Source organism: Corythoichthys intestinalis, chromosome 15, assembly GCF_030265065.1.
Source record: "Corythoichthys intestinalis isolate RoL2023-P3 chromosome 15, ASM3026506v1, whole genome shotgun sequence".
Lineage (NCBI taxonomy): Eukaryota > Metazoa > Chordata > Actinopteri > Syngnathiformes > Syngnathidae > Corythoichthys > Corythoichthys intestinalis.
In genome coordinates this window covers 10,385,168-10,408,205 of record NC_080409.1, presented here as the reverse complement: position 1 = coordinate 10,408,205, position 23,038 = coordinate 10,385,168, and the positions used below count along the sequence as shown (strand labels likewise).

The 23,038-nt window shown below is 38.8% G+C and overlaps 1 protein-coding gene across 1 annotated transcript in view; it reads left to right on the top strand.

Annotated features, from left to right (window-relative positions):
* The window catches only part of dync1h1 (dynein, cytoplasmic 1, heavy chain 1), a 93,577-nt gene extending 72,801 nt beyond the window's left edge, over positions 1 to 20,776 (top strand). The window contains exons 61-77 of the mRNA XM_057858868.1: positions 284 to 418; positions 513 to 607; positions 923 to 1,097; positions 1,161 to 1,236; positions 1,309 to 1,469; positions 1,530 to 1,641; positions 4,081 to 4,265; positions 4,455 to 4,568; positions 6,254 to 6,424; positions 7,807 to 8,024; positions 8,096 to 8,199; positions 13,742 to 13,950; positions 14,032 to 14,185; positions 17,137 to 17,279; positions 17,347 to 17,515; positions 20,165 to 20,286; positions 20,369 to 20,776. Of these exons, the coding sequence (XP_057714851.1) occupies positions 284 to 418; positions 513 to 607; positions 923 to 1,097; positions 1,161 to 1,236; positions 1,309 to 1,469; positions 1,530 to 1,641; positions 4,081 to 4,265; positions 4,455 to 4,568; positions 6,254 to 6,424; positions 7,807 to 8,024; positions 8,096 to 8,199; positions 13,742 to 13,950; positions 14,032 to 14,185; positions 17,137 to 17,279; positions 17,347 to 17,515; positions 20,165 to 20,286; positions 20,369 to 20,497 (2,472 nt within the window). The 3' untranslated portion in view covers positions 20,498 to 20,776. The remainder of the gene's footprint in view (positions 1 to 283; positions 419 to 512; positions 608 to 922; positions 1,098 to 1,160; positions 1,237 to 1,308; positions 1,470 to 1,529; positions 1,642 to 4,080; positions 4,266 to 4,454; positions 4,569 to 6,253; positions 6,425 to 7,806; positions 8,025 to 8,095; positions 8,200 to 13,741; positions 13,951 to 14,031; positions 14,186 to 17,136; positions 17,280 to 17,346; positions 17,516 to 20,164; positions 20,287 to 20,368) is intronic.
* The last annotated feature ends 2,262 nt before the right edge of the window (positions 20,777 to 23,038 follow it).

Below are 23,038 nucleotides of genomic sequence, written 5' to 3'. Positions count from 1 at the left end.
TACCATGAGCTCAAGTAGTCATGTGATAATGTCTGTTAAATGAGCTGAAGCCTAACGAAGTAGTTACACTTAAGCACCACTGGGGAGTGACAAAGAATTACAAATAAAGACACAATCAGAGGACATGACAGCAAATTGAATGTGTTGTTTTAGTAGAGCTTGGAACCATTTAGGCAATTTACATGTAAAACATGATTCGTTATCGAAAAACATTATGCCACTAACTTTTCAGACAAATGTACTGTTTAAAGAATATTCTCATCTTTTTTGTGTTTTTCTTTAGATTCACTTCCTGTACCAGTATTCTCTTCACTTTTTCCTGGACACCTACCATACTGTGCTGTATGAGAACTCCAACCTTAAGGGCATCAGTGACCACTCGCAAAGACTTGGTGTCATCACAAAGGACCTCTTCCAGGTATGACCTGAAGAAATCAAACATTTTGTCTAAAACTTTTTTTTAGGATCTGACATCTAAATGGTAGATAACGAGGTTTTCATTTTCTTGGTAGGTGGCGTTCAACAGGGTTGCCAGAGGAATGTTGCACCAGGACCACATCACGTTTGCCATGTTGCTGGCTAAGATCAGCCTCAAGGGAATGACCAGGTCAGTATTTAACTCGTGAGCGTCTTAATACAATGGTATAAACTAGGGCTGCAACTAACAATTAATTTTTACAATCGATGAATCAAACAATTAAACGATTAATCCGATAAATGTCACTTTTTATCACAGTCACAATTTAACTTGAAGTTTTTTTAGGCATGTTGTGGGTAACAATGAAGACAGAATGGATGACTATTTCCTTCAAAAATATTTTATGACAGCTTCCTGACTTAAACGTAGTCTACTGTTTGAAATACATAAAACTTCATTCGTTTCACTGTAAATGGTATTGACCCTAATCTGTCTTCTTCCTAGCGAGCCCTCATACGATGCGGAGTTCCAGCACTTCCTCCGTGGAAAGGAGATTGTGCTTACAGGCACATCCCTGCCTAAGGTGAAGGGTTTGACCTCAGAGCAAAGCGAGGCTATGGTCCGCCTCGGTCGTTTGCCGGCGTTCAAAGACCTGGTGACGAAAATTCAGTCGGATGAGGTGAGAATTCAAAAATGTTGGTGTCGTGTCCGTAATATTAAGTCCTATGTTTTGTCACCACAGCAAATCTTCATGTGGCTCGAGAGTAACACTCCGGAACTCGCCGTTCCCTACTTGTGGACTGAGGAGAAGCAATCCAGTAAATATTTTTGGAACTTTAACCGTTGTCTGCATGAGAAGTTCTGCGCTCAAACTATCTGCTCTTCCTCAGCTCCCATCGGCCAAGCGGTGCACCAGCTGCTGTTGATTCAGACATTCCGTCCGGACCGTCTGTTGGCTATGTCGCACATCTTTGTGGCCAAGGTTCTAGGAGAGGCCTTCATGAGCATCATTGAGCAGCCCATCGATCTGGCTAACATCGTGGATAGCGAGGTACTAATATTTCATATAGTCAGGTATTGTCGGCGGTGTTGACTTTCTTGTCGCGTGCAGGTGAAGCCCAGCACGCCAGTGCTCATGTGTTCGGTCCCGGGTTACGATGCCAGTGGCCTGGTGCGAGATTTGGCTGCAGAACAGAATAAACAAATCACTTCAATCTCCATCGGTAAGGACAATGTTATCAAAATATCTGTCTGATATAAAAAGAGCAATTTGAGGTTTCAGCCTGGTTTCCTACAAGTGAGCCAGTCCTCATTTTGGGGATAGTGGTACCTCTACTTACGAAATGAATTGGTTCCAGAAGTAGTCTCGTTAACTGAAAGACCCGTAAGTAGAGATATGTTTTCCATGTAAATGCTCTTAACCCGTTCCAAGCCCACCAAAATTCAAACATAAATCTTTTATGAAGCATGAAAACGCATCAAAACATGTAATAAATACATGTTACAGTTAGATTATTGTACAATAAACATAACAGTTGTCCATAATATAAAAACAGAGTCAAGAAAAAAAGTTAAAACACTCAAGTCCACAGTCAACTTTGTTCTATTTTTTTCCCCTTTTCTTTGACCTGTCCTGTTCAGCTGCTTAGATACAGAGAATAGGATTTGGAGTGTTGTTGTGGTCCGAACAGATTTAAAGTAGCACATGGGAGTTATGTAACATTTGTTCATTCGTACCCACCCAGTCAAAATGGAATCGATGTCGTTGCGCTGCTAATGTTAGCCAATGAATTAACAAAGAAGTTGCCCAAAAAATGCTCCTAAACAGGAAGTGAGTCAAAATCAACTGAAGGTGACCAGGAAATGCCATAAAATCAACAGGACATTGTCATAAATGTAAAGGGAGTAGCCGTGAGATACTCCAAAATGTACAGGAAGTGACCAGTAAGTACCTGAAAATGCCAAGGAAGTGACCCAAAATTACAGGGCCTATCTGGAAATGCTCTAAAATTACCAGGAAGTGACTAGGAAATGTCCTAAAATCAACAGGAAATTATCCTAAATGTACATTAAGTAGCCCAGAGATACCCCAAAATGTACAGGAAGTGACCTGTAATAATCTATAATTACAAGGAAGTGACCCAAAATTAACACGAAGTACCTGGAAATGCTCTAAAATCAACAGGAAGTGGTCGATGAAGAGAAAGTGACAAGGAAATGCCCAAAATTCAATAGTTAATTGTCTTAAATGTACACGAAGTAGCCCAGAGATACTCCAAAATTTACAGGCCCGTAAGTACTCTAAGAGTATAAGGATGCGACTCAAAATGACCTCTTTGCTTCCATTGACAACGATAGACATCCAATTCACGTCAACTGGGTGTACTGGCTGTACTGGCTGTAAATGCTCATGTTTCAGTGCTTTTGACAGCACTAGACATTGAATCCATTTTGACTGGGAGGGGTGAATGAACCCACCCGGTCGAAATGGATTGAACATAAAGCGCCCTCAATTAAGCCTGTCACGGTATGCAACAAGTCAAATTATCACACATTAAATAAAAATGAGGGCGGTAATTTTCCCGGATGCGATTTATCGCCGCGTGCGTGTATACCTGTACATAAGTCCGTGCGTGTGCTGCATGCACTCGGCACATGTGTGTATTGACTATATATGAGACTCCAGTAGCTTTCACTGATGTTTCTTCGCCATCAACACGCCGTGGAATTAAAGTTCAGACATACAAAATAAGGAAACACTTCTAATTAAACATTGTAAAACGTTAGCATTGCTACATTGAGGCTAATGGAAAAAAGATGATGTACTAACCACTATAGTCTGCTATAAAACATTGACAGTCTTCTCCACAACGCAAAATTGCGGTTAAAAGGCTTCATATCAAACATGAAAACTCGCTGGATTAAAGAATTTGCAAGAGATGCGAACAAAAGGAAAAAAATCTATTACTGACACAACATGCATGACGAAAGAGAAGTGTATTTTGTTTTACTTTTTACTGCTTAGTTTAAAGCTTACGGTTAGTGGCTTAGCAAACGTACTTTCGGTGAACATTTCAAAATAAAAGTATTTCATGTTCAGATTTCTGGAGGCAATCGCATTTACTTCAAAATAATTTGAAATGATCATTTGGCTTCAAATTTGTTGCATGCAGACTTTGCTGGACAAGATGACGGTAATTTTGGATCAAATTAACACTTTTAGTGGGCTCTAATTGGCAGACAACAAAAATGACAGTGGGTTTCTCACCTATTTCATATTCTGCACCTAACTAGCTTTAAAATGACTCATTATGCATTGTGTGTTTTTTTAATATTTATAAATAGTAATATAAATGGTTTTATTTGAGAATAACAATTTATTGCATTTCAATAGGTGATTTATTAAGATGTATTGTCACTATATTCGTGGTTGAATAGGTTGGGGGGTAAATACAGGCAATAATATCGCATATCACAAAAATATGTGAGACAATATATCCCTTACTAAAATTTATCACCAATGGCAGCCAGTGAGTTGATTTATTTGTACAAAAATAACCAAGATGAGGTAGCTAACAAATACAATTCTAACTTGTATTTGAATTCAAACAATAAAGTACATCTACTTGAAAGAATTCTTAGCGATGCCTTCTCCCTCCCAGGTTCGGCCGAGGGCTTCAACAAAGCCGATAGAGACATCAACACGGCCGTTAAGTCTGGTAGATGGGTGATGTTGGAGAACGTCCACTTGGCTCCCGGCTGGCTGATGCAGCTGGAGAAAAAGCTCCACTCCATGCAGCCTCACGCCAGTTTCAGGCTCTTCTTGACCATGGAGATCAATCCCAAGGTAAAGAAGCATGGAGTAGTTAGCTTTTTAGCCAATTCATTGTTTAATGTGCTAGTTAGTTTTGTGACTAAGTAACCTTTTTTCCTTTGCTGCAGGAAATCATAGCTGCGTAGCAATTTGTGGTGTTTCCTTCCTCCAACTTGAATGTAATGAACAGCCATCTTTTTTTTTCTTCTTCTTCCCCTTCAGGTCCCAGTGAACTTGCTTCGTGCTGGTCGTATCTTTGTATTCGAGCCCCCTCCTGGTGTAAAGGCCAACATGTTGCGCACCTTCAGTAGCATCCCCGTTGCTCGCATGTGCAAGGTACAAAGATTTCTCGTTAGGGTTCTCAAAAGTATCGATATTTAAATGTATCTGGATATGATATTTGAATGCAAAAGTGTCAATGCTCAGGTGTTTGTTTTTGCAGTATCACAGGTCAACAGAAATTTGTTGTCAAGGGGGAAATTTGATTTTGCACCACTCTTGATTGTAGTGATGTGTGATATGGTCAAAACGACATATTGTCGTGAGGATCTCGTATTGCCGAAATCGTGATATTTTGGACAGAAAGTAAATGTACCAGCCTACTGCCCCTTATGCACTTAATGGTCACTGTATAGCACATCAGCTATGCCTAAAGTGACCTCGATATGTCTCTAAACTTAACATTCACCTTACAATAGACAGTCAGGAATAATAGCAAGTAATTAAATCAAATGTTCGTCAAACTAAAATGATCACATAACAAAATAAATGGCATAATTGGTATGTCATGAAACAACTTGAACAGTAACTGAAGAAATGGTGATCACAGAACATAAGCTTTGAACGTTACGTTTGTAGTGCCCCCCCCCCCCCCCCCCCCCCCCAAATTATCGGACACCACTGCTTAATAGTAATGGTAGTAAAAGACTTATCGGTTGCTAATGACGGCGCGAGACGTCCAAGCCGTTTGAAGTGGGAGGGTTAGCAGCGAATCAGAGTTGTTTTTGCCAGCTCTTTTAATTTTCATAGTCTTTTAGATGAAAATACTTATTAGTCAATATTTTAGTCATTTGAATATGTGTTCATCTTTGGATAGTTTTAGTAAAGAAAAACTCAAGTTTCGACTAGTTTTAGTTGACAATTACTCAAAATGTTTTCCACTGTAAACTTAATTAATTTTAGTCCATGCATAAATAAGAAGTTTACAATAATTTCGAATAAACATTGACAGACGAGCACATAATTGCATAATCTACAGGGACATATCCAATCTTCGTGATTACACACTCAGCATGAGGAGTTCGTTATTTTCAATTAAACTCACCTGGACACCACGAACTGTATGTAAAAAGTTTTCCAAGGCTTTAAAACAACACTTACCTCGCTAACGCAATGCTAACGCTACAAGTTACATTTAGTGTGTGATGATCACTCAGCACAGACCTTTATAGGCCAAAGCAACATGGCATATTTAGCCAAGATAAGAAAACAAAACTTACCGAGCAGTACCTGACACATGTGTTTCAAAAAAGGAGCCTGGAGTGGACAGACGCTACTTACTGGCCGGGTAGTAAGCGTGTGTGGGGGCGGTGGGTGGTGCAGCATGTCACATGAGTGACACGACCACTAACTAAACGAAACTATATCGAATTGTAATCTCGTTATTGTCTCGTCTGATGAAAACTGGCCTCCATTTCGTGATATTTTAGTCTCCTAAGACAGGTTTTTAGCTCTTCACTGTCACGTCATCCTCATGAGAAAGTTGTTAGTTGATGAAACATTTTCGTTATCGTCATCGTTGACCAAAACAACACTGCACCAACCTCACACTTCAAACGGATTGGACGTCTATTAAAACTCATTTAAAGAGTTTTTGAATTATTTTTGAAGAGCCACATAACTGAAAGAGATCATAGAAAAATAGCATTTATTTGTGGGTATTTTTGTGTGGTATCGAGTATTTTTTTTACAACAGTATACATGCATCCATTTTTTTTTTCCTCCCCTGTGCGTTTTTAAAGGCTCCCAACGAGCGTGCCCGTTTATACTTCCTGCTGGCCTGGTTCCACGCCGTCATCCAGGAACGTCTACGTTACGCGCCATTGGGCTGGTCCAAAAAGTACGAGTTTGGAGAGTCTGACCTGCGCTCGGCCTGCGATACCGTCGACACCTGGCTCGACGACACCGCTAAGGTTTGTAAATACGCAGAAGTGTCGAAAACTGGGTTGGCGACCATTTTTTAGTTCCAGGACTGTCAGTATTATGAAAGATTTAGTGATCACTTGCCACGTTTACATGGAGCCAAATATTCCAATTACAATCGGAATATTTGTTCAAACCGAATAAATGTGTTCCATATAAACACCTCATTCGGAATGAACAGGCCCAAACCGAATGGAATTTCATTCCGATTCACAGGGGTGGAATATTCCTTTTCCCAAACCGATTAGAAGTAATATTATATCATGTAAACAGGGAAGCGGAATGGTGTCTGGTTGCGTTCTTTCTGCGCATGCTCCATACTGACGTGGTGACGTCACTTGGTGACGTAAGTGACGTCACTTGCAACATGGCTTCCAAGCACACGCACAGCGCACCCACACAACTTTTTAAATGAACGGCGTATCATTTTGAAGTTTCAACTCGAAAAGTTAAAACAGCAGCTGATCTGACGATCGATCTCCATGTTTTGCAACGTGACACTTTGTTTTGATTAATCTGCGCATGTCAGACGGCAGTTGTCAAACGTCCTTTCGGAATAAAGGCAGTCACATGTAAACGCTGGATCGGAATAGATGAAGTGACATGTAAACAGCTGATGTGAAATTTCCATTCGGAATGATTTGAATCGGTATGAATAAAAGTCAGCATGTAAATGTGGCTACTTTCTTTTAGACCTGATGAATGAGCGCATCTCATCGGTAAAATACATTCTCTTTGACAACCTCAAATTCGGTGGTTTTTTAACCTGGGTTCTGTAATGCTTCAGGAATCGCTATATCTGTACAGATTAAACTTCAATTTTGACCCGTTTAAAATTGTGCTGCCAAAATGAGAAGAAATTTAAACGGCAATTCGCCTATAATAGATATTAGCTTGTTAGCTTAGCTACATCAGGTTTTGAATTTGCAAATAATTGCTTCATTGTATAATTCCGAAGAGTTCGGTTAATGAATTCAGTACCTTTACAGGGTTTAAGTGGCTCATTGAAAAGCATTGAAAGTCATTAAATGGATGTTGTCAAAATTCAGGCCTTAAAGGAATTTGTAAAGGAAGTTGCTTGCAGATATAAGGAAGTAAAGCGGAAGTACCTCGGAAACTTGTCTATATTTGAACATCAAAAATTGGTCTTCGAGGATCAATAGTTACTGGGTCCATGCGACATATTTTCAAGACAATTGTTTCATGATTGACTGAGGAGTTGGACTTAAGTTAGTGTTCACAAGAACAACAACTAGTGACAACTTGACAGGCCTTCAGCCTGTAATAACAGTTCCTTGTTTAGTTTTTTAAAATAAATTGGTGGAGAGGTGGTATACACGCCTTTTGTAAATTGATCTCTGTCCAACCGCAGGGTCGTCAGAATATCGCCCCAGACAAGATTCCCTGGGCCGCTCTCAAGACCCTGATGGCTCAATCTATCTACGGCGGCCGCATCGATAACGAGTTTGACCAGCGTCTGCTGAACACTTTCCTGGAGCGCATTTTCACAAAGGGAAGCTTCGACAGCGAGTTCAAACTAGCGCTCAAAGTGGACGGCCACAAAGACATCAAGATGCCCGACGGCATTCGGTCGGTATCTGCCCTTGTGTTTCTCCACCGGTTTTATTCAAATTTACTTGATTTTTCTTTTTATCTTCCAGTCGCGAGGAGTTCATGCACTGGGTGGAGATGCTTCCCGACACTCAGACGCCATCTTGGCTGGGGTTGCCTAGCAATGCGGAGAAAGTCTTGCTCACCACTCAGGGTATGCCACTATCAATCTATTGTTTACAAACATAAAAACATTTGTACGTCACATTTACTTTAAACTAAAAAGCTCATTATTGTTTTTGATTTTGACACAGCAGTTGTTTAATCATCTCCTTTCTATTTCAGTGTCCTAACATTCACTGACAGCCTTTTGTTGCCCCAACAGAGATTTTTTTCTTAGACTCCTCTCTTCCATGATTTATTATCATCATTTGAGTCATCAAGTACTTCTCTTGTACATTGTTGTTGTGCAGTTTGTGTTCCACTCTAACCATCACAATTACAAGGTAAAAGGAGCGTGTATCCTCACCCTCCAGCAGCTGTTTTTTCACAGCCAACATGTCGCTTTGCCGAGACACCGCTGCCCCACCCACACCCAAGGCATTCTCGCCTGCCCTCATTAAAAAAAAAAAAAAAAAAAATCACTTTATTAGGTACACCTTGCTAGCTCTGATTCGTAAGCCGCAATTCAATGTGGCATAGATTCATGGAAAGTATGGGGTGATAGCATCTGATTTGCTGCAGATTTTAAATTAAACACTAGGGGTGGGAACCTCTGGGTACGTCACGATAAGATTTGCGATAGAAGGCTCACGACAACAAATATCTTACGATTTAGCGATACAATAATTGGGTAAGCAAATCATTCTACGATACTATACAATATAGAGCTAAAACAAAACTCGAGTAACTCGAGTTTAAAAATTGATCCGAATAATTTTATTCGCCTTGAGGAACGTCTCCGTTTGCCAGCTCTAAGCATCACGTTTTGTCCGACTACTTTGATTGCGGGACAACGCGCTAACGTCTCGTGCGTAGAGGAGGAAGCTATGATATCTGACTGCAGCTGACAGCCGCTACAAACTCTGCCAACGTTGCTACAAACTACGCCCGCATGATACTCAGTTGGTAGCGTCTGTTGCGTCGCATAGATATCACATGTAAATGGAACTACATGCTTAATGACACTCGCAGGCGTTGGTAAACAGCTGCCATCTTAAAGCAGTAGACTTCTCAGCACTAATAAATAACATTAACGTTAATGTACCTTGCTAATGTAATGTTAGCCCTGCGTAGGGCTAGGTTTCTAATTAATTATGACTCCTGTCGATGCGTGGCTAACATGTCTTACATACAGGCTTAATCTGTAAAACCACATCGCTATAGTGTGATGAGGGTGTAAAATAAAAACATAATAAAGCTAACTGTCAATTTTAGCTCAGTAGTCATTGCTGGATAAAACTAAATAAAAAAGCACTGGTGCCTAATGTGCTCCACCACAGCAGGTATCATGCATTCATTTTGAAAACTGCAAAAACTCAAAATCCTATCAGGACTTACGATTTAGACTAACTTAAAACTTAACTAGAACTTAGAAATAGCTTTACACAAATGGAAATTCAGTTGAAACACGTGGGGAAAAACACCTAACTTTTAAGTGATGTGTGTTATCAAGTGAATGACATTTTTAGGTAAGAAATATTTTTTTTTTTTTTTTTTGAGTGAAAGCCGCGAATTTTTTTCTAGTCACATCTGAGATGGATTTTTTAGCTGTTTTCAACAATGCACATCGAAAATAACGAAAAATGTTCAGTATTAGGTGAAATGTCTTGTTTTCTCATGTATAGTTATAATCGCTCTTTACCTAAATTTTTTTTTATCCCATTTCTCGATTAATTGATAGAATTTTCAGTCGAATGTCACTCGAATACTCAATTATTAAAATACCCGATAGCTACAGCCTTAATACAACATAACTAATAAACAGCTTTGAATTGAAATTTTATCACTAGTAGATGTCCAACCCATTTGAACTGGGAGCGTGGGCATCATTTGCTGCCATCCCTCCCACTTCAAATGGGTCGGATGTCAGCCAATGAGTTAATTTTGGGTCATTTCCTGTTGATTTTCAATCGCTTCCTATTGATTTTGGGGCATTTACAGGTTGCTTCCTGTTGATTCGGGTTGAACAGGGAATGTCCCCAAGTGAATAGGAAGTGAGTCTAAATCAACAGGAAATGACCCATAAAGGCCCTAAAACGAACAGGAAATGAGCTGCCCCCAAAACCGGAAAGTTGTCATGTTTGAGTGCCATTGACTCTGCTAGACGTCCAATCCCTTTTGAGTGTCAAAATGAACTGGAAATCTAAAGCTGTCAATGGCAGCCAATGAGCTAACGTAGACACTATTCCAGTGGAAGATTTAGTTAACAACCTGTTGGTTCTTTTTTTTTCAACAGTTACACCTTTTTATAATGACATAGCGACGATTCTCGGTAGAAGCATATTGATAACCTTTTGGGATACGAAATATCGGTATATATCACCATTTTGGAAATTTTGTCACACCCCGATTAAAGACTGGAACTTACAATCCCAGATGTTCTGACAGCTCTTTTTAGCGAACACTAAATCACATGTTATCAGACCAGCCCGACACTTAGACTTCCATTCTCCGTGTCAAACAGCTGACCAGGACAGGTTTAAAAAAAAAAACAACAACAACAAAAAAACATGTTAAACAATGTGACTCTACTATGTAGATCAGGGGTGCTTATTACGTCGATCGTAATGTAGCATAATACAAAATCATTTTGTGGGGGGCAAAAAATATAGTTAATTATGTATTTGAATGATTCTTACGACTTATTTTGATGTACTGTATTTCTCATTGAATATATGGGTAGATTATTTCAACTTGGTCATTTGATTAGTACCTCCACCCCCCGCCCCCTCAAACCACCACCTTGCTGTCAAAGTAGATCACTGGAGGTTGTCTCCTTGAAAAGTAGATTTTGGAGGAAAAAATAGTGAGTACCCATCATGTAGGTAGATATTCCTAAATGTTTTAAATAGCAATTCACAAAGTGGTGTGCCTAATAATAGTGACCGCATCAATTACTCCCTACCCTCACTAATAAAACATCCAGCTGTCCCCCCCACTCCCTTAATCACCACCTTTGTATGTGTGTGTAATGCCAGACACCGTGTACGCTATTTTCTCGACTTGCAATTAAGGGGCTTTTTAATTTGACTGCCTTAATAGATGATGAAATATTGCCAGTCATTCACAAAGTGTTTATTTGAGTATTTAAACGAACAAATTGTCAAAAAGGCAATTTGACATTTTCATGTATTTCAACATGGATATCACCCTTTGCTGCTCAATTTTATTTAGATAGCACTTCATCTTATTCACTGCTATTCCACGTACCAGAATATATGTGTGCAGAGTATGTGTTGTGGTATTTAGTTTAAAAACACCCATTAACAGCAATAGATGTCCACAATACCAACCAAAGAACAACCTCAGTGGAAATTAAGTTCTCTACATCAATATATTTAGCAATTTGAAAATAATTTTTGAAACAAAGTCTTGTACAGTATGATGCACCCAAGTATTTTCTATTTAAAATGGTCACAGTTTGAGCAAATGCAAGCTTTTGCGTCGATCATAGATCATAGAAAATCCCAAAATCCCTTGGGACACACAAAGGTTAAAGTCCTCTGTCGTAGTGACATCAGTCGTCAGCACAGGGCGCTAAAGGTCAATCATCCGGTTGACCCAGATCAGCAGGGGAATAGGAAATATATTTTCTATCAAGAGTAGTACTGTATATGATATGATTTGTTTCACGAGTATAAGTGATGAGTACAGTTGGTGAATCCTGTCTTTTTTTGTTGTTGTTGTTGTATATTTGTTGTGTTCAAAACAAATGCATACAAAACCCTCAAAAGAAAACCCAAAAACTACAGAAAATCTCGAGAGATTACATCGAAAAACTGCACTGAAAGGCTATAAAACAAACACCAAACTGGGGGGAAAATGCCAAAACTTGGGGGAAAAAAAACACACAAAAACCATGAAGAAAGAAAAAAAACACAAAATTGGCAAAACCAGGAAAGACTGCAAAATCACAAAAAAACAGGCTAAAAATACCACAAAATTATATAATTTGATATTTTAGTTTTAGTAATTGTTAGACACTCATTGGCTGCCATTGACAGCGTTACACGTCCACTCCCTGTGAAAAACCACAACTTGAAAACCCAAAAACCAGAGATAAATTAAAGAAATACATGGAAAATGTGAAAAACTGCACTGAAAGGCAAATATCCTCCCAAAAAACACTAACATTGCGAAACAAAACATAAAAAAAACACAAAAATGGTAAAACAAAAAAAAAAAAAAAAAAAAAACCTGGCAAAACGGGGGAAAAAAACCTAAAGAAAATCCCCAATAAAATCAGAAAATATCCCACTAACAAACACACACAAAATATATATATATTTTTTTATATTTTAGTTTGTCATTATCGGGACACATTCGACTCGATTGGCCCCTCCCAGTTGACAGGGATGGAGCTCGAGCGGTGTTAGTAGGAGCCAATGAGTTGACAAGGAGTGAAATTTGTTTTCTTCACTTTATTCCATAGACATATTTTACAAAGTAGGAAGACTAGCCAAAAATTTGACTCAAGTAAGAGTAGTGTAACCTCAAAATATTACTCAAGTCAAAGTAGTCATCCCAAAAAATGTTCTCAAGTACAAGTAAAAAAAAAAAAAAAAAATTGGGGTGAAAAGAATACTGAAGTCATGAGTAACATCATGAATAACTGCTTACGATGTTTGATTTATTTTATTATTATTATTTTTAATAATGGTATTTTTTTCTCAGCATGTTTATCTATATAAACTGTTATATGTACTATAACATATAACCACATTAAACAAAAGAAATATAAAAAAAAAAAATTAAATTCCGGCGATAGAAAAAAAATCTAAGAAATTAAGCATTAATTCATCCAAAGAGCATGAGGGCCCTCTATTGGAGAAAAACAGATTTCCTATTATGAAACTAAAAGGATCATATCTTTGGTTTTCCCTGGTCAGTCAGTCCCAAATAAAAACTGGGAGAGAGATTAAAATCTTTAAAATCATGTTTACTGTGGTGTTCTATGGTAAATACTTCATTTTTACGGTGCTTTAAAGATGCCACGTTATTGAACAGGCTGGTGTGATCGCAGAACGGCAAGCTTGAGTCCGATTGGTATAATGGAGTCATGTGATTATTGTTGCCACGTCTCAATGGTGAAACTGGTTGAGCCAATGTTGGCAAAAAAAAGTAAAATCTTTAATATGTAGAATAAAGAGGAAAAATGTAACAAATCTAGTGTAGCCCAAAGTAGCGGAGAAAGAGTAGCGTTTCTTCTTAACAAATCTACTCAAAGTAAAAAGTATGGCTTTATAAAAAAAACTACTCTTAGAAGTACATTTTTCTCAAAAAGTTACTCAAGAAATGTAAGGGAGTAAATGCGTTGCTACCCACCTCTGCATATTTTTCAATGTTGCATGTGATGTATTGCCTGAAGCCTTGTCTTGTTGTCTAAAGTTTTTTTTTTCTAATGAAGCAACACCTGAGCCATCTTGAAGACGAACTATCTACCACTTATTAATTTCTCCTCCCACCACGGTTCCGTCTTCCTACCTTCCCTGCTCACCATATCCCTCCCCCTCCTTCCTTGCCGGGCTGCACAGGCACTGACATGATGGGTAAGATGCTGAAAATGCAGATGTTGGAGGATGAGGATGACCTCGCCTACGAGACTGAGAAGAAAGAGCGCACGTCGTCCACCGCGGACGCCCAGCCGGCCTGGATGAGGACACTGCACACCACCGCCGGCAACTGGCTGCAGCTCATGCCCCAAACTGTCAATCCCCTCAAACGCACAGTGGAGAACATCAAGGTAAGAGCCACCATGGTAAAACTACAAAATAAGTTCTTTCTGTAACTTCTTGGTCTGTCGCCGCTTCTTAAATATTGCTAGGACCCGCTTTTCCGCTTCTTTGAGCGCGAGGTGAAGATGGGCGGTAAGATGCTACAGGAAGTCCGCCAGGATCTGTCAGATGTGGTGCAGGTGTGCCAGGGCAAGAAAAAGCAGACCAACTACCTGCGCACTCTTATTAGTGACCTGGTGAAAGGTACAGTAGAAGAGACGTTTTTATTGTACCGTTCATTGATTGCATATGAGACTCCAGTTCTTTCACAGATCTTTAATGCGTATCAAAACACGACATTGGAAAAAAAGTGTAACACTTTATTTGACAGTGGGTTCATCAGTAGGTGTTAGCATTGTTTCGATTCCGGTTCCAAACGATTCTCGATTCCGATTCTTTTAATAGGCAGGGTAAAAAAAATTGCATAGTTTATACTAATTTTTTTCTCCATTTTTTAAATTATATGAACTTTCAATTACTTTGCTATGAATTTCTCAGAGGGATATTTTTAACTTGTATAAAAATATGTCTTTGAACTTGAATACTAAGTTTCTTTCCACAGGAGTGCATTTTCACAAAGATATTTATTTTTCAAAAGCTCACGGAGAAAAACATTTACATATTCTTTTGCCTATGTTTTAGAGTGTTTTGTGCTTCAGGCTTTTTTACATTGTATTGAGCTCCCACTGATGGGCTAACCTGGTGTAGAATATTAAACAAACAAAAAATTTGTAAAACCCAATCCAGATTAGCAGTGGGTACAGTATAAAAACAGAAACAGTTTTTGTTGAAGAAAATGATCATGTCTACCTTCTCATTCAGTAAGTGTGAGCGTTTTGGACAGATATTGTCTCCTGCAGTGGAGAACATATGTTCCCTAGGTGTAGCTGAAGCTTGAACGCATAACAGCTGGTGGCTGGGGCTCACAGCGGAGTAGATAAGTAAATGTCTGGTATCACTAGTTAAGCACGTGAAAAAAAACAACAAAAAAAACCCTAATGATTCACGTTGATACGACGGAGTATTAGGGCCAAATTTATACATTTTAAAAAACGACTACGAGATTAGTCGTACTATTGCTACGAGAAAGTCACAAATATTACGTAGGGGTGAGGTAGCTGTGAGCCGCTACGCACTTTACATGCATGTACCTTAGCTGGGTGCTACGATGAAACAGATTATAATTTGATGATCTTTTAATATTGTTGATTTTAACGACGACGGCAACGCACTTCATACAGTACGTAGCTGCTTATATAGCTACATTAACCTGACGTAATAATTAGGGTTGTCAAACGATTAAAATTTTTAATCGAGTTAATTACAGCTTAAAAATTAATTAATCGTAATTAATCGCAATTTAAACCATCTATAAAATATGCCATATTTTTCTGTAAATTATTGTTGGAATGGAAAGATAAGACACAAGACGGATATATACATTCAACATACGGTACATAAGAACTGTATTTATTATAACAATAAATCAACAAGATGGCATTCTTAAAAGATAAATGTTAGTACAAGTTGTAGAAATTTTATATTAAAACCCCTCTTAATGTTTTCGTTTTATTAAAATTGGTAAAATTTTCAATCAAAAAATTAACTAGTAACTCACCATTGTTGATGTCAATAATTACACCATGCTCATTCATGGTACTAACCCATAAAATCAGTTGGACCCAAACACCAGCAGAGGGCGCAAAACACCAAAAAACAAGTAACAAGCGGACATTACACTGTACTGTCATTTTAGTCTGTTTGAGCGGGGCATGTGCGTTAATTGCGTCAAATATTTTAACGTGATTAATTTAAAAAATTAATTACCGCCCGTTAATGCATTAATTTTGACAGCCCTAGCAATAATACGACTTATTCTTGTACTTTTCCATCCATCATCTACCGCTTAATCTGACGTCGGGTGGCGGAGGCAGCAGAAGACGGATGTAATTTATTGTTTTACTTACCTGGTTCTGACTGGTTAGAGGACCGGTGCAGCGTGTCAAATATGCAGCACTCAGCTATCCACTATTCGGCTCTTGTATTTCATAAAGCCGGAGGTGTTTAATAATATTGGTCGTGCAGCCACCTTTGCATAATATAGCTGTGTTGCACTGAGCTGACTGGTCATTTTCCTTTGTGAAGTTGAGCGCCTGAACTTTTGAGCGCCGCCGCACAGTGACTACGATTGAAATCAAGTTGCAATGCACAAACACACATTTCATGTGGCTTCTTCTTTGTAGTGTTTGGCAGTTATTTTTACCGGTCGGCGGTCAGGACATCGAACTTTGGAATCGAAAAAAATTTGAACAGGAGAACTTGAGTGTTAGTCCTGGATCCCATCAATGTTTGATGCCTTATATAAGACCGTCATCATGATGATATGACACTGTCATGAGCATTAATGAATGCTTATTGATTGACAGACGTTAAGGTTTAACGCCATTAACCTCGAAAAACTAGGATCACTAACAAAAAAAAACATTTCTCATAAGGCAAATTTGGCTCCTACAGTATCATTTATGATACAAATTTGAAAACATACATGCATATTATTTTAAGTTTTTTTTTTTCATGTTTAAGGACCACATAAAGCTTTCAAATGAAAAAAAAAAAAAATTACTTCTGGGGTCAGGCATTATAGGGTTAAAGACAAAAAACAGCAGGGGGGGGGCTGCAAACAAAATGGAAATAAAAATCAACTCTGCAACAAAAACAAAACTGCATAAAAAAATGAAACACCCCCAAAATCAGAAATGAAACACCAAAAAATAGAGAACTTGTATTGTATTTGAGCTTTAGTGGTTATGGGGCAGGGTGAGACGTCCAATCCACGTTGACTTGGAGTAGGCGAATGAACGCCTGTATTCACATATATCTTCATATTCTAGTTATTGAAAACATCGACATTGAAGACTTCATTACATTAATAAGGTTAACTTCATTATATTAATAAGGTTATTTGCCTTAACTGAATTCAGCACCTCAAATACCAATAACTCGTTTGTAAAACTAATAGAAAAACATAAAGCCTAGTCTTTAATGACTAAAGTGGGTGTACAGTCATACTAATTGTTAAAACGTAAGAATAAGTTAATACTGAGTGAATGAATTAATGATGAAGGCCTACTGAAATTGATATGGTATTTCACTAGGCATCCTCCCTCGCAGCTGGTGTCGTTACACCGTGCCCATCTCCATGACAGTCATCCAATGGGTGGCGGACTTCAGCGAGCGCATCAAGCAGCTGCAGCAGATCTCCCAGGGCGCCGCTAGTGGAGGCGCTAAGGAACTCAAGGTAAGGCGTCCACGTCGAGTCTTGCCATCAACGGGGAACTATTGAATCCTCCTCCCGCTCTTTTCAGAACATCCACGTGTGCCTGGGAAGCCTGTTTGTGCCAGAGGCATACATCACCGCCACTCGCCAGTATGTGGCGCAAGCCAACAGCTGGTCTCTGGAGGAGCTTTGTCTGGAGGTCAACGTCACCAACGCCCAGGGTGCCACTCTGGACGCGTGTAGCTTCGGCATCAAAGGTCGGACTCTAATTTACATAAAATGGAAAAGAAAATCCCGATTATTTTCTCTCAAACCCCGATTTTCCAATATCGACTACGAGTAGTCTGTCAGCAAGACAGTCAGGTGAAGTAGGTAGGCAGCCAGGCTTAGGGTGATGTGCTGTCACATTTGTCACTCAGTAATAACAATATGCAAGGTGGCAATCACCTTGTCTAAACAAAAAAAAATATGCACACCAGTGAAGGTAACAAACAGAATGATTCCTTTGGTTTATGAGCACTACATCTTTACAAAAGATGTCAGGTCAAACACATAATGGGCGAATGAACAATGTGCATATTGCTTCCTTGGTTTATGAGCACCTCATCTTTACAAAATATGTCAGGTCAAACACATAATGGGCCAATGAACAATGCATATTGCTTCAATTTTTAAATGTGGACATATGCATTTTGCCAAGATGTTATTGTAATAAAACAAAGACAACATGGCATGCATTGCATATTTAGCAACACTGCAAAAACACCTCCTTAAAACTAGTTAAATTCCTTTATTTCCAGTGTAAATCTGCTAGAAATATGTGTAATTATCAAATTATCTTCAAGTAAGTTTTACTTAATTTCTTGAAATAAGCTTATTTTCAGCTAGCTATTTTTAAGATTTTATGCAAAAAGTTAGTGCATTTAATCTTAAAAAACCTTGTTTGTCAGAAATGGTCTTAATTCAAGAATAGATATTGTTCAAAACATTATTTGAAAGCAATTTTTTTCTTGATTTAGGTGAAAAACAACCAGCTTTTAGATGTAGCTATAGGCTTGATAAGAACAAAGTCATAGTTACTTAATGTACTGGTAAATGGAATACCGGTAATCTGATACATTAATCTGTTAACTGGTCTTCAACACTCAAAATAAGGAGAAAAATATTTGACTAGATTTAAGAGAGATAATTTGATCAAGATGTTATAAATTTGCAGTGTAGTTGGTTAATTACATAGCTAGCTAGCTAACTAGCTAGGTAGTTGGCTATGTAGCTATCTAGATATGTAGCTTGCTATCACTATCGCTATTTCATCCTTCCTTTTTTAATTTGGAAAAATGTTTTTTGTTATTTTAAAAAATGTCATCAATAAAACAAAAGAATAGATTGTAAATGTTCTTTTTAATGATTTTTAGGAAATGTATTCCTTTACAAATGGGTGAAAAAAACCGTGCGTTGTCTCCAATTTCATGACTACGGAAATCTCAAATAATGTAATTTTTGGACTATAAGGCGCACCTGACTGTAAGCCGCCACTCACCAAATTTGACACGAAAACTGCATTTTTTCATAAATAAGCTGCACTGGACTATAAGCCGCAGCTCTCCTCACTTTATTATTGGATATTTGCACCCAAACACATTAAACAGAAACACTTTATTTGACAGCGGCATCATACAACTGTCATAAGACCAAATGAACCACCGTGGAGCTTTGAACAAATTGGCTGAAAAGCTTCATTGCTTCAGGAAGTTTCATTTGGCCATCACTGCTCCCTTGGGGGTGACAGTCAATCTCTGCTGCCACCTTCTGTCAACAGTATTGTTGTCCAACATGCTTCCTAGCATGCATTGCAGCACAACAAATGTAAATAACAATCAAAATTAAAGTAAAATTTTTGGCTACTCTACCCACCTCTGCTTATGACAGTCTAATGACGCCGCTGTCAAATAAATTCTGACCTTCTAGCCAGACCTCCGGAATCGCGCTGGCGCAGTTTCAATGAGCCGGGCTGGCGAGAATCCGGCCAGAAGGCCAAACTCTGTGCGTTAGGGTGGCAAACTCGTTCCAAGGTCAGCATATCACACGTCAACAAAAGGTTCCCGAAAAAAATAACAAAGATTAGTTAAACATTCAGTCTTTTAAAGGCTTACGTGGGGCGGGCAGTGGGCAGGAAGAAAGGTGTGTTTAGGATTATTCTCTGTTTGTGGATTGGACAGGAGGATTCGGGAGTTACTGTTGTCTGGGCAACAAGGGTTGTGGATTTTGCCACTTCAGCGTCAAAGGGGCTCTTAGAGTCTTATCAGTCGTGTTATCCGTTGAATATCAGGGCGTTCTCCTTTGTTCCTTGTGTTGGGACAGAGCTTCCCGCCATTTGTTCTGGACTGTCCGGGAGAACTGATTACGAGACTTGGTGGTGCAGACGTGGGCTTGTCAGCGTAGGTCTTGCTCAGTTAGTTGCATGACGCACACGTTGGGCTTCCATGATAAGAAGGCATTGTTTCTCTTATTCCCCATGTTCTGCTTGTTTTCCTTAAAATAATGGTATAAGTGCTATTTATTTTACAGTCAAAAGGTAAATACGAGAAACGATAGTATTCCCTGATTATGTTAAGTGTGTTAGAATAATGCAAACCGTTAGACGGTGCCTACGAGAAAATCTTTATTAACTCAAATAAATTAACAAATTAGATCCACTGGAATATAAGACGCGGGATTGAAATTAAAGGGAAAAAAGTAGCAGCTTATAGTCCGAAAAATATGGTAATTTAGTTTTTCAAAAATCATAAAGATGAAGCAGATGATGAAATTTCACAGGTCACACAAAATGACGCCACGGGCTAGATCTAGCACCCGGGCCGCCAGTTTGACACCTGTTTTACGTTGACGCAAATTGTGCCTTACAGGACTTAAACTGCAGGGGGCGACGTGTGCCAACAACAAGCTGTCCCTGTCTACGTCAATCTCCACCGAGCTGCCTCTCACTCAGCTACGCTGGATCAAGCAAGGTGGCGAGAAGAGAAACACGGTAGGAAGAGCGCCATTGGTCGTTTTTGATTTGTCGCGTTCCCGCTCCATGCTCAACATTGCACTTTATTTTCCTCCCTCAGGTAACTCTGCCCGTGTACCTGAACTTCACCAGGTCCGACCTGATCTTCACCGTAGACTTCGACATCGCCACTAAAGAGGATCCGCACAGCTTCTATGAGCGCGGCGTGGCTGTCCTGTGCACCGAGTAATAGCTTTAGAAGTATTTCCGAAATCATTGTTCATCCCACTTTATAATTACTTGCATACGCTGCGTGTTAACCCATTTGCTCGCCTTCATTCGTAAACATTGGTGGACCAGTAGTAGTATTAGAAAATATATGTGTGTACGCTGTTTTTTTGGACAAGTTTGGAAAGGTTTTGCGGAAGTTGTCAGGTGGGAAATCATGCTTGGACAGAGGTTTTATATGAAAGAATAGGTATGTTGTCTTTTACACTGAATAAAGCTTGCTGAACTAAAATGAATTGTTGTACAATTTTTTTTCTTCGTTCCAGAGGTCTGTTATTTACTCCATTACATTTATTTTGAGAAATGTAATTCTTAGAATAGTTTTAGCTCACCACTTGAGTAGAATTGTGAAGAAACGCTACTCTTACTCCGCTACTTTGGGCAAAAGTACTAGATATTTTTGCCAGCACAGTGGCTCTACCAGTTTCACCAACGAGATGTTTCCGCAATAATCACACGACTCCGGTATACCAATCAGACGGAACAATACAGCCACATGAAGCTTGCAGTCAGGAAATCCTATGATTACGCTGGACCATAGCTATGTAGAAAGAGAGTTGCAACACTGATTTCGCCACGGATAGTCACGTGGTTAATGTAGGCGTGAATAGTTCCAAGCACAAGCAGCCCTATAATGGTCTTCTACGGAACTGAGATTAGTAATTGAGACATTTATGGTAAAAATGGATAAAATGACCAATCTAAGTACAGGGGTACCGCTACATACGAAGTTAATTCGTTCCAGGACCTTGTTTGTAAGTTGAAATGGTTGTGTGTCGAGCAGGATTTTCCCATAAGAATATATTATAATTCGGGCTGTCAAAATTATTGCGTTAATGGGCGGTATTTAATTTTTTAAATTAATCACGTTAAAATATTTGACGCAATTAACGCACATGCCCCGCTCAGATTAAAATGACAGCACAGTGTCATGTCCACTTGTTACTTTGTTTTTGGTGTTTTGTCGCCCTCTGCTGGCGCTTGGGTGTGACTGATTTTATGGGTTTCAAATTCACAAATTTTATTAAAACGAAAACATTAAAAGGGGTTTTAATATAAAATTTCTATAACTTGTACCAACATTTATCTTTTAGGAACTACAATAATTTATACAAAAATATGACATTTTTATAGATGGTCTGAATTGCGATTAATTACGATTAATTTTTAAGCTGTGATTAACTGTATTAAAAATTTTAATCGTTTGACAGCCTTAATAAAAACCTGACAAAGCTAGTGATTTCTTTGGCGATGTAACCACAATAATAAGTGTCAACTTAACTTATAAAGACTGATGAACGGTGGTTGGAGGAGGACCGCGGGGATGTATTGTTGAGCCAGTTCACGGATGCACACCCCACGCTCATATTTTTCTATAATTTGCATCTTCGTTTCAATGGTAAGCGTCACCTTGTTCCTTGTTTCACCATCTGGACCAACCTTTTTGAAACCTCTTGATTTCTCTCACAAGAAGGTCTGCGGTGTCAAATCGCGAGTCAAATTTTATGTCGGATGTCGAAGAGATCGTATGTCGAGGTACCGCTCTACTTGTTATTTGGCAATCCAAGTTTTACATTTGCTGTGGTAAGGTGACCACTGAAAATGAAGGAAACTTACGCATAGAGGAACTTTCCCATGTTGCGGAGGGAAAGTTTCACGTTTGTGCAGGCGTTAGCACAGAAAATCGACTTTTCTATTCTAATGGGTGATGATTTGTTTTTCGTTTTTCTCAACTAGAATACTGTTTTTCCAGGGAATATAGATTTTTTCTTGATTCACTTACATGTAATTAAGAATAACAATTCATTACCCTTTGACAAAACCATATTATTTTTTATTGAACAATTGGTGAAATTGGCGTCATGGTTCACTGTTTACACCGGACATTTTATAGCTTAATGGACTGTGATCATTGGTTGTGCAGGAATTACGCCATGCACATGGCAGAAAACACAAGTCTGAAAAAGCATTTTCTGCTCTTGCACCCCTCTTTAATATAAACTGCTGTATTTTAAGCCAAAAGAACTGTTGTATTTGATAGAAAAATGTCTATATGCTGCCATAGCAGATTCATAGCGCAGTAAGCCCCCGAACTATTTTTAATTTGTCAATTTTACCCTGGAAACCCCCATTTACAGATGCCGCGCAACTGCTTTTGTTTCAACCCAACCATAAAAAGCTCTTTAATTAGGGCCCGAGCACTAAGCGTGCGAAGGCCCTATTGTTTTGCAAAGGATTATTATTATTAGGGCCCGAGCACTAAGCGTGCGAAGGCCCTATTGTTTTGCAAAGGATTATTATCATTATTATTATTATTATTATTATTATTATTAGGGCCCGAGCACTAAGCGTGCGAAGGCCCTATTGTTTTGCAAAGGATTATTATTATTTTTTTTTTTTTTTTTTTTATTTTTCAGGGCAAATGAAAACGGCCAATTTGGAGGCCTGAACATGCACGAAAAGTCACCAAAATTTGCACATACGTCCGGAAAATTGTAAATTT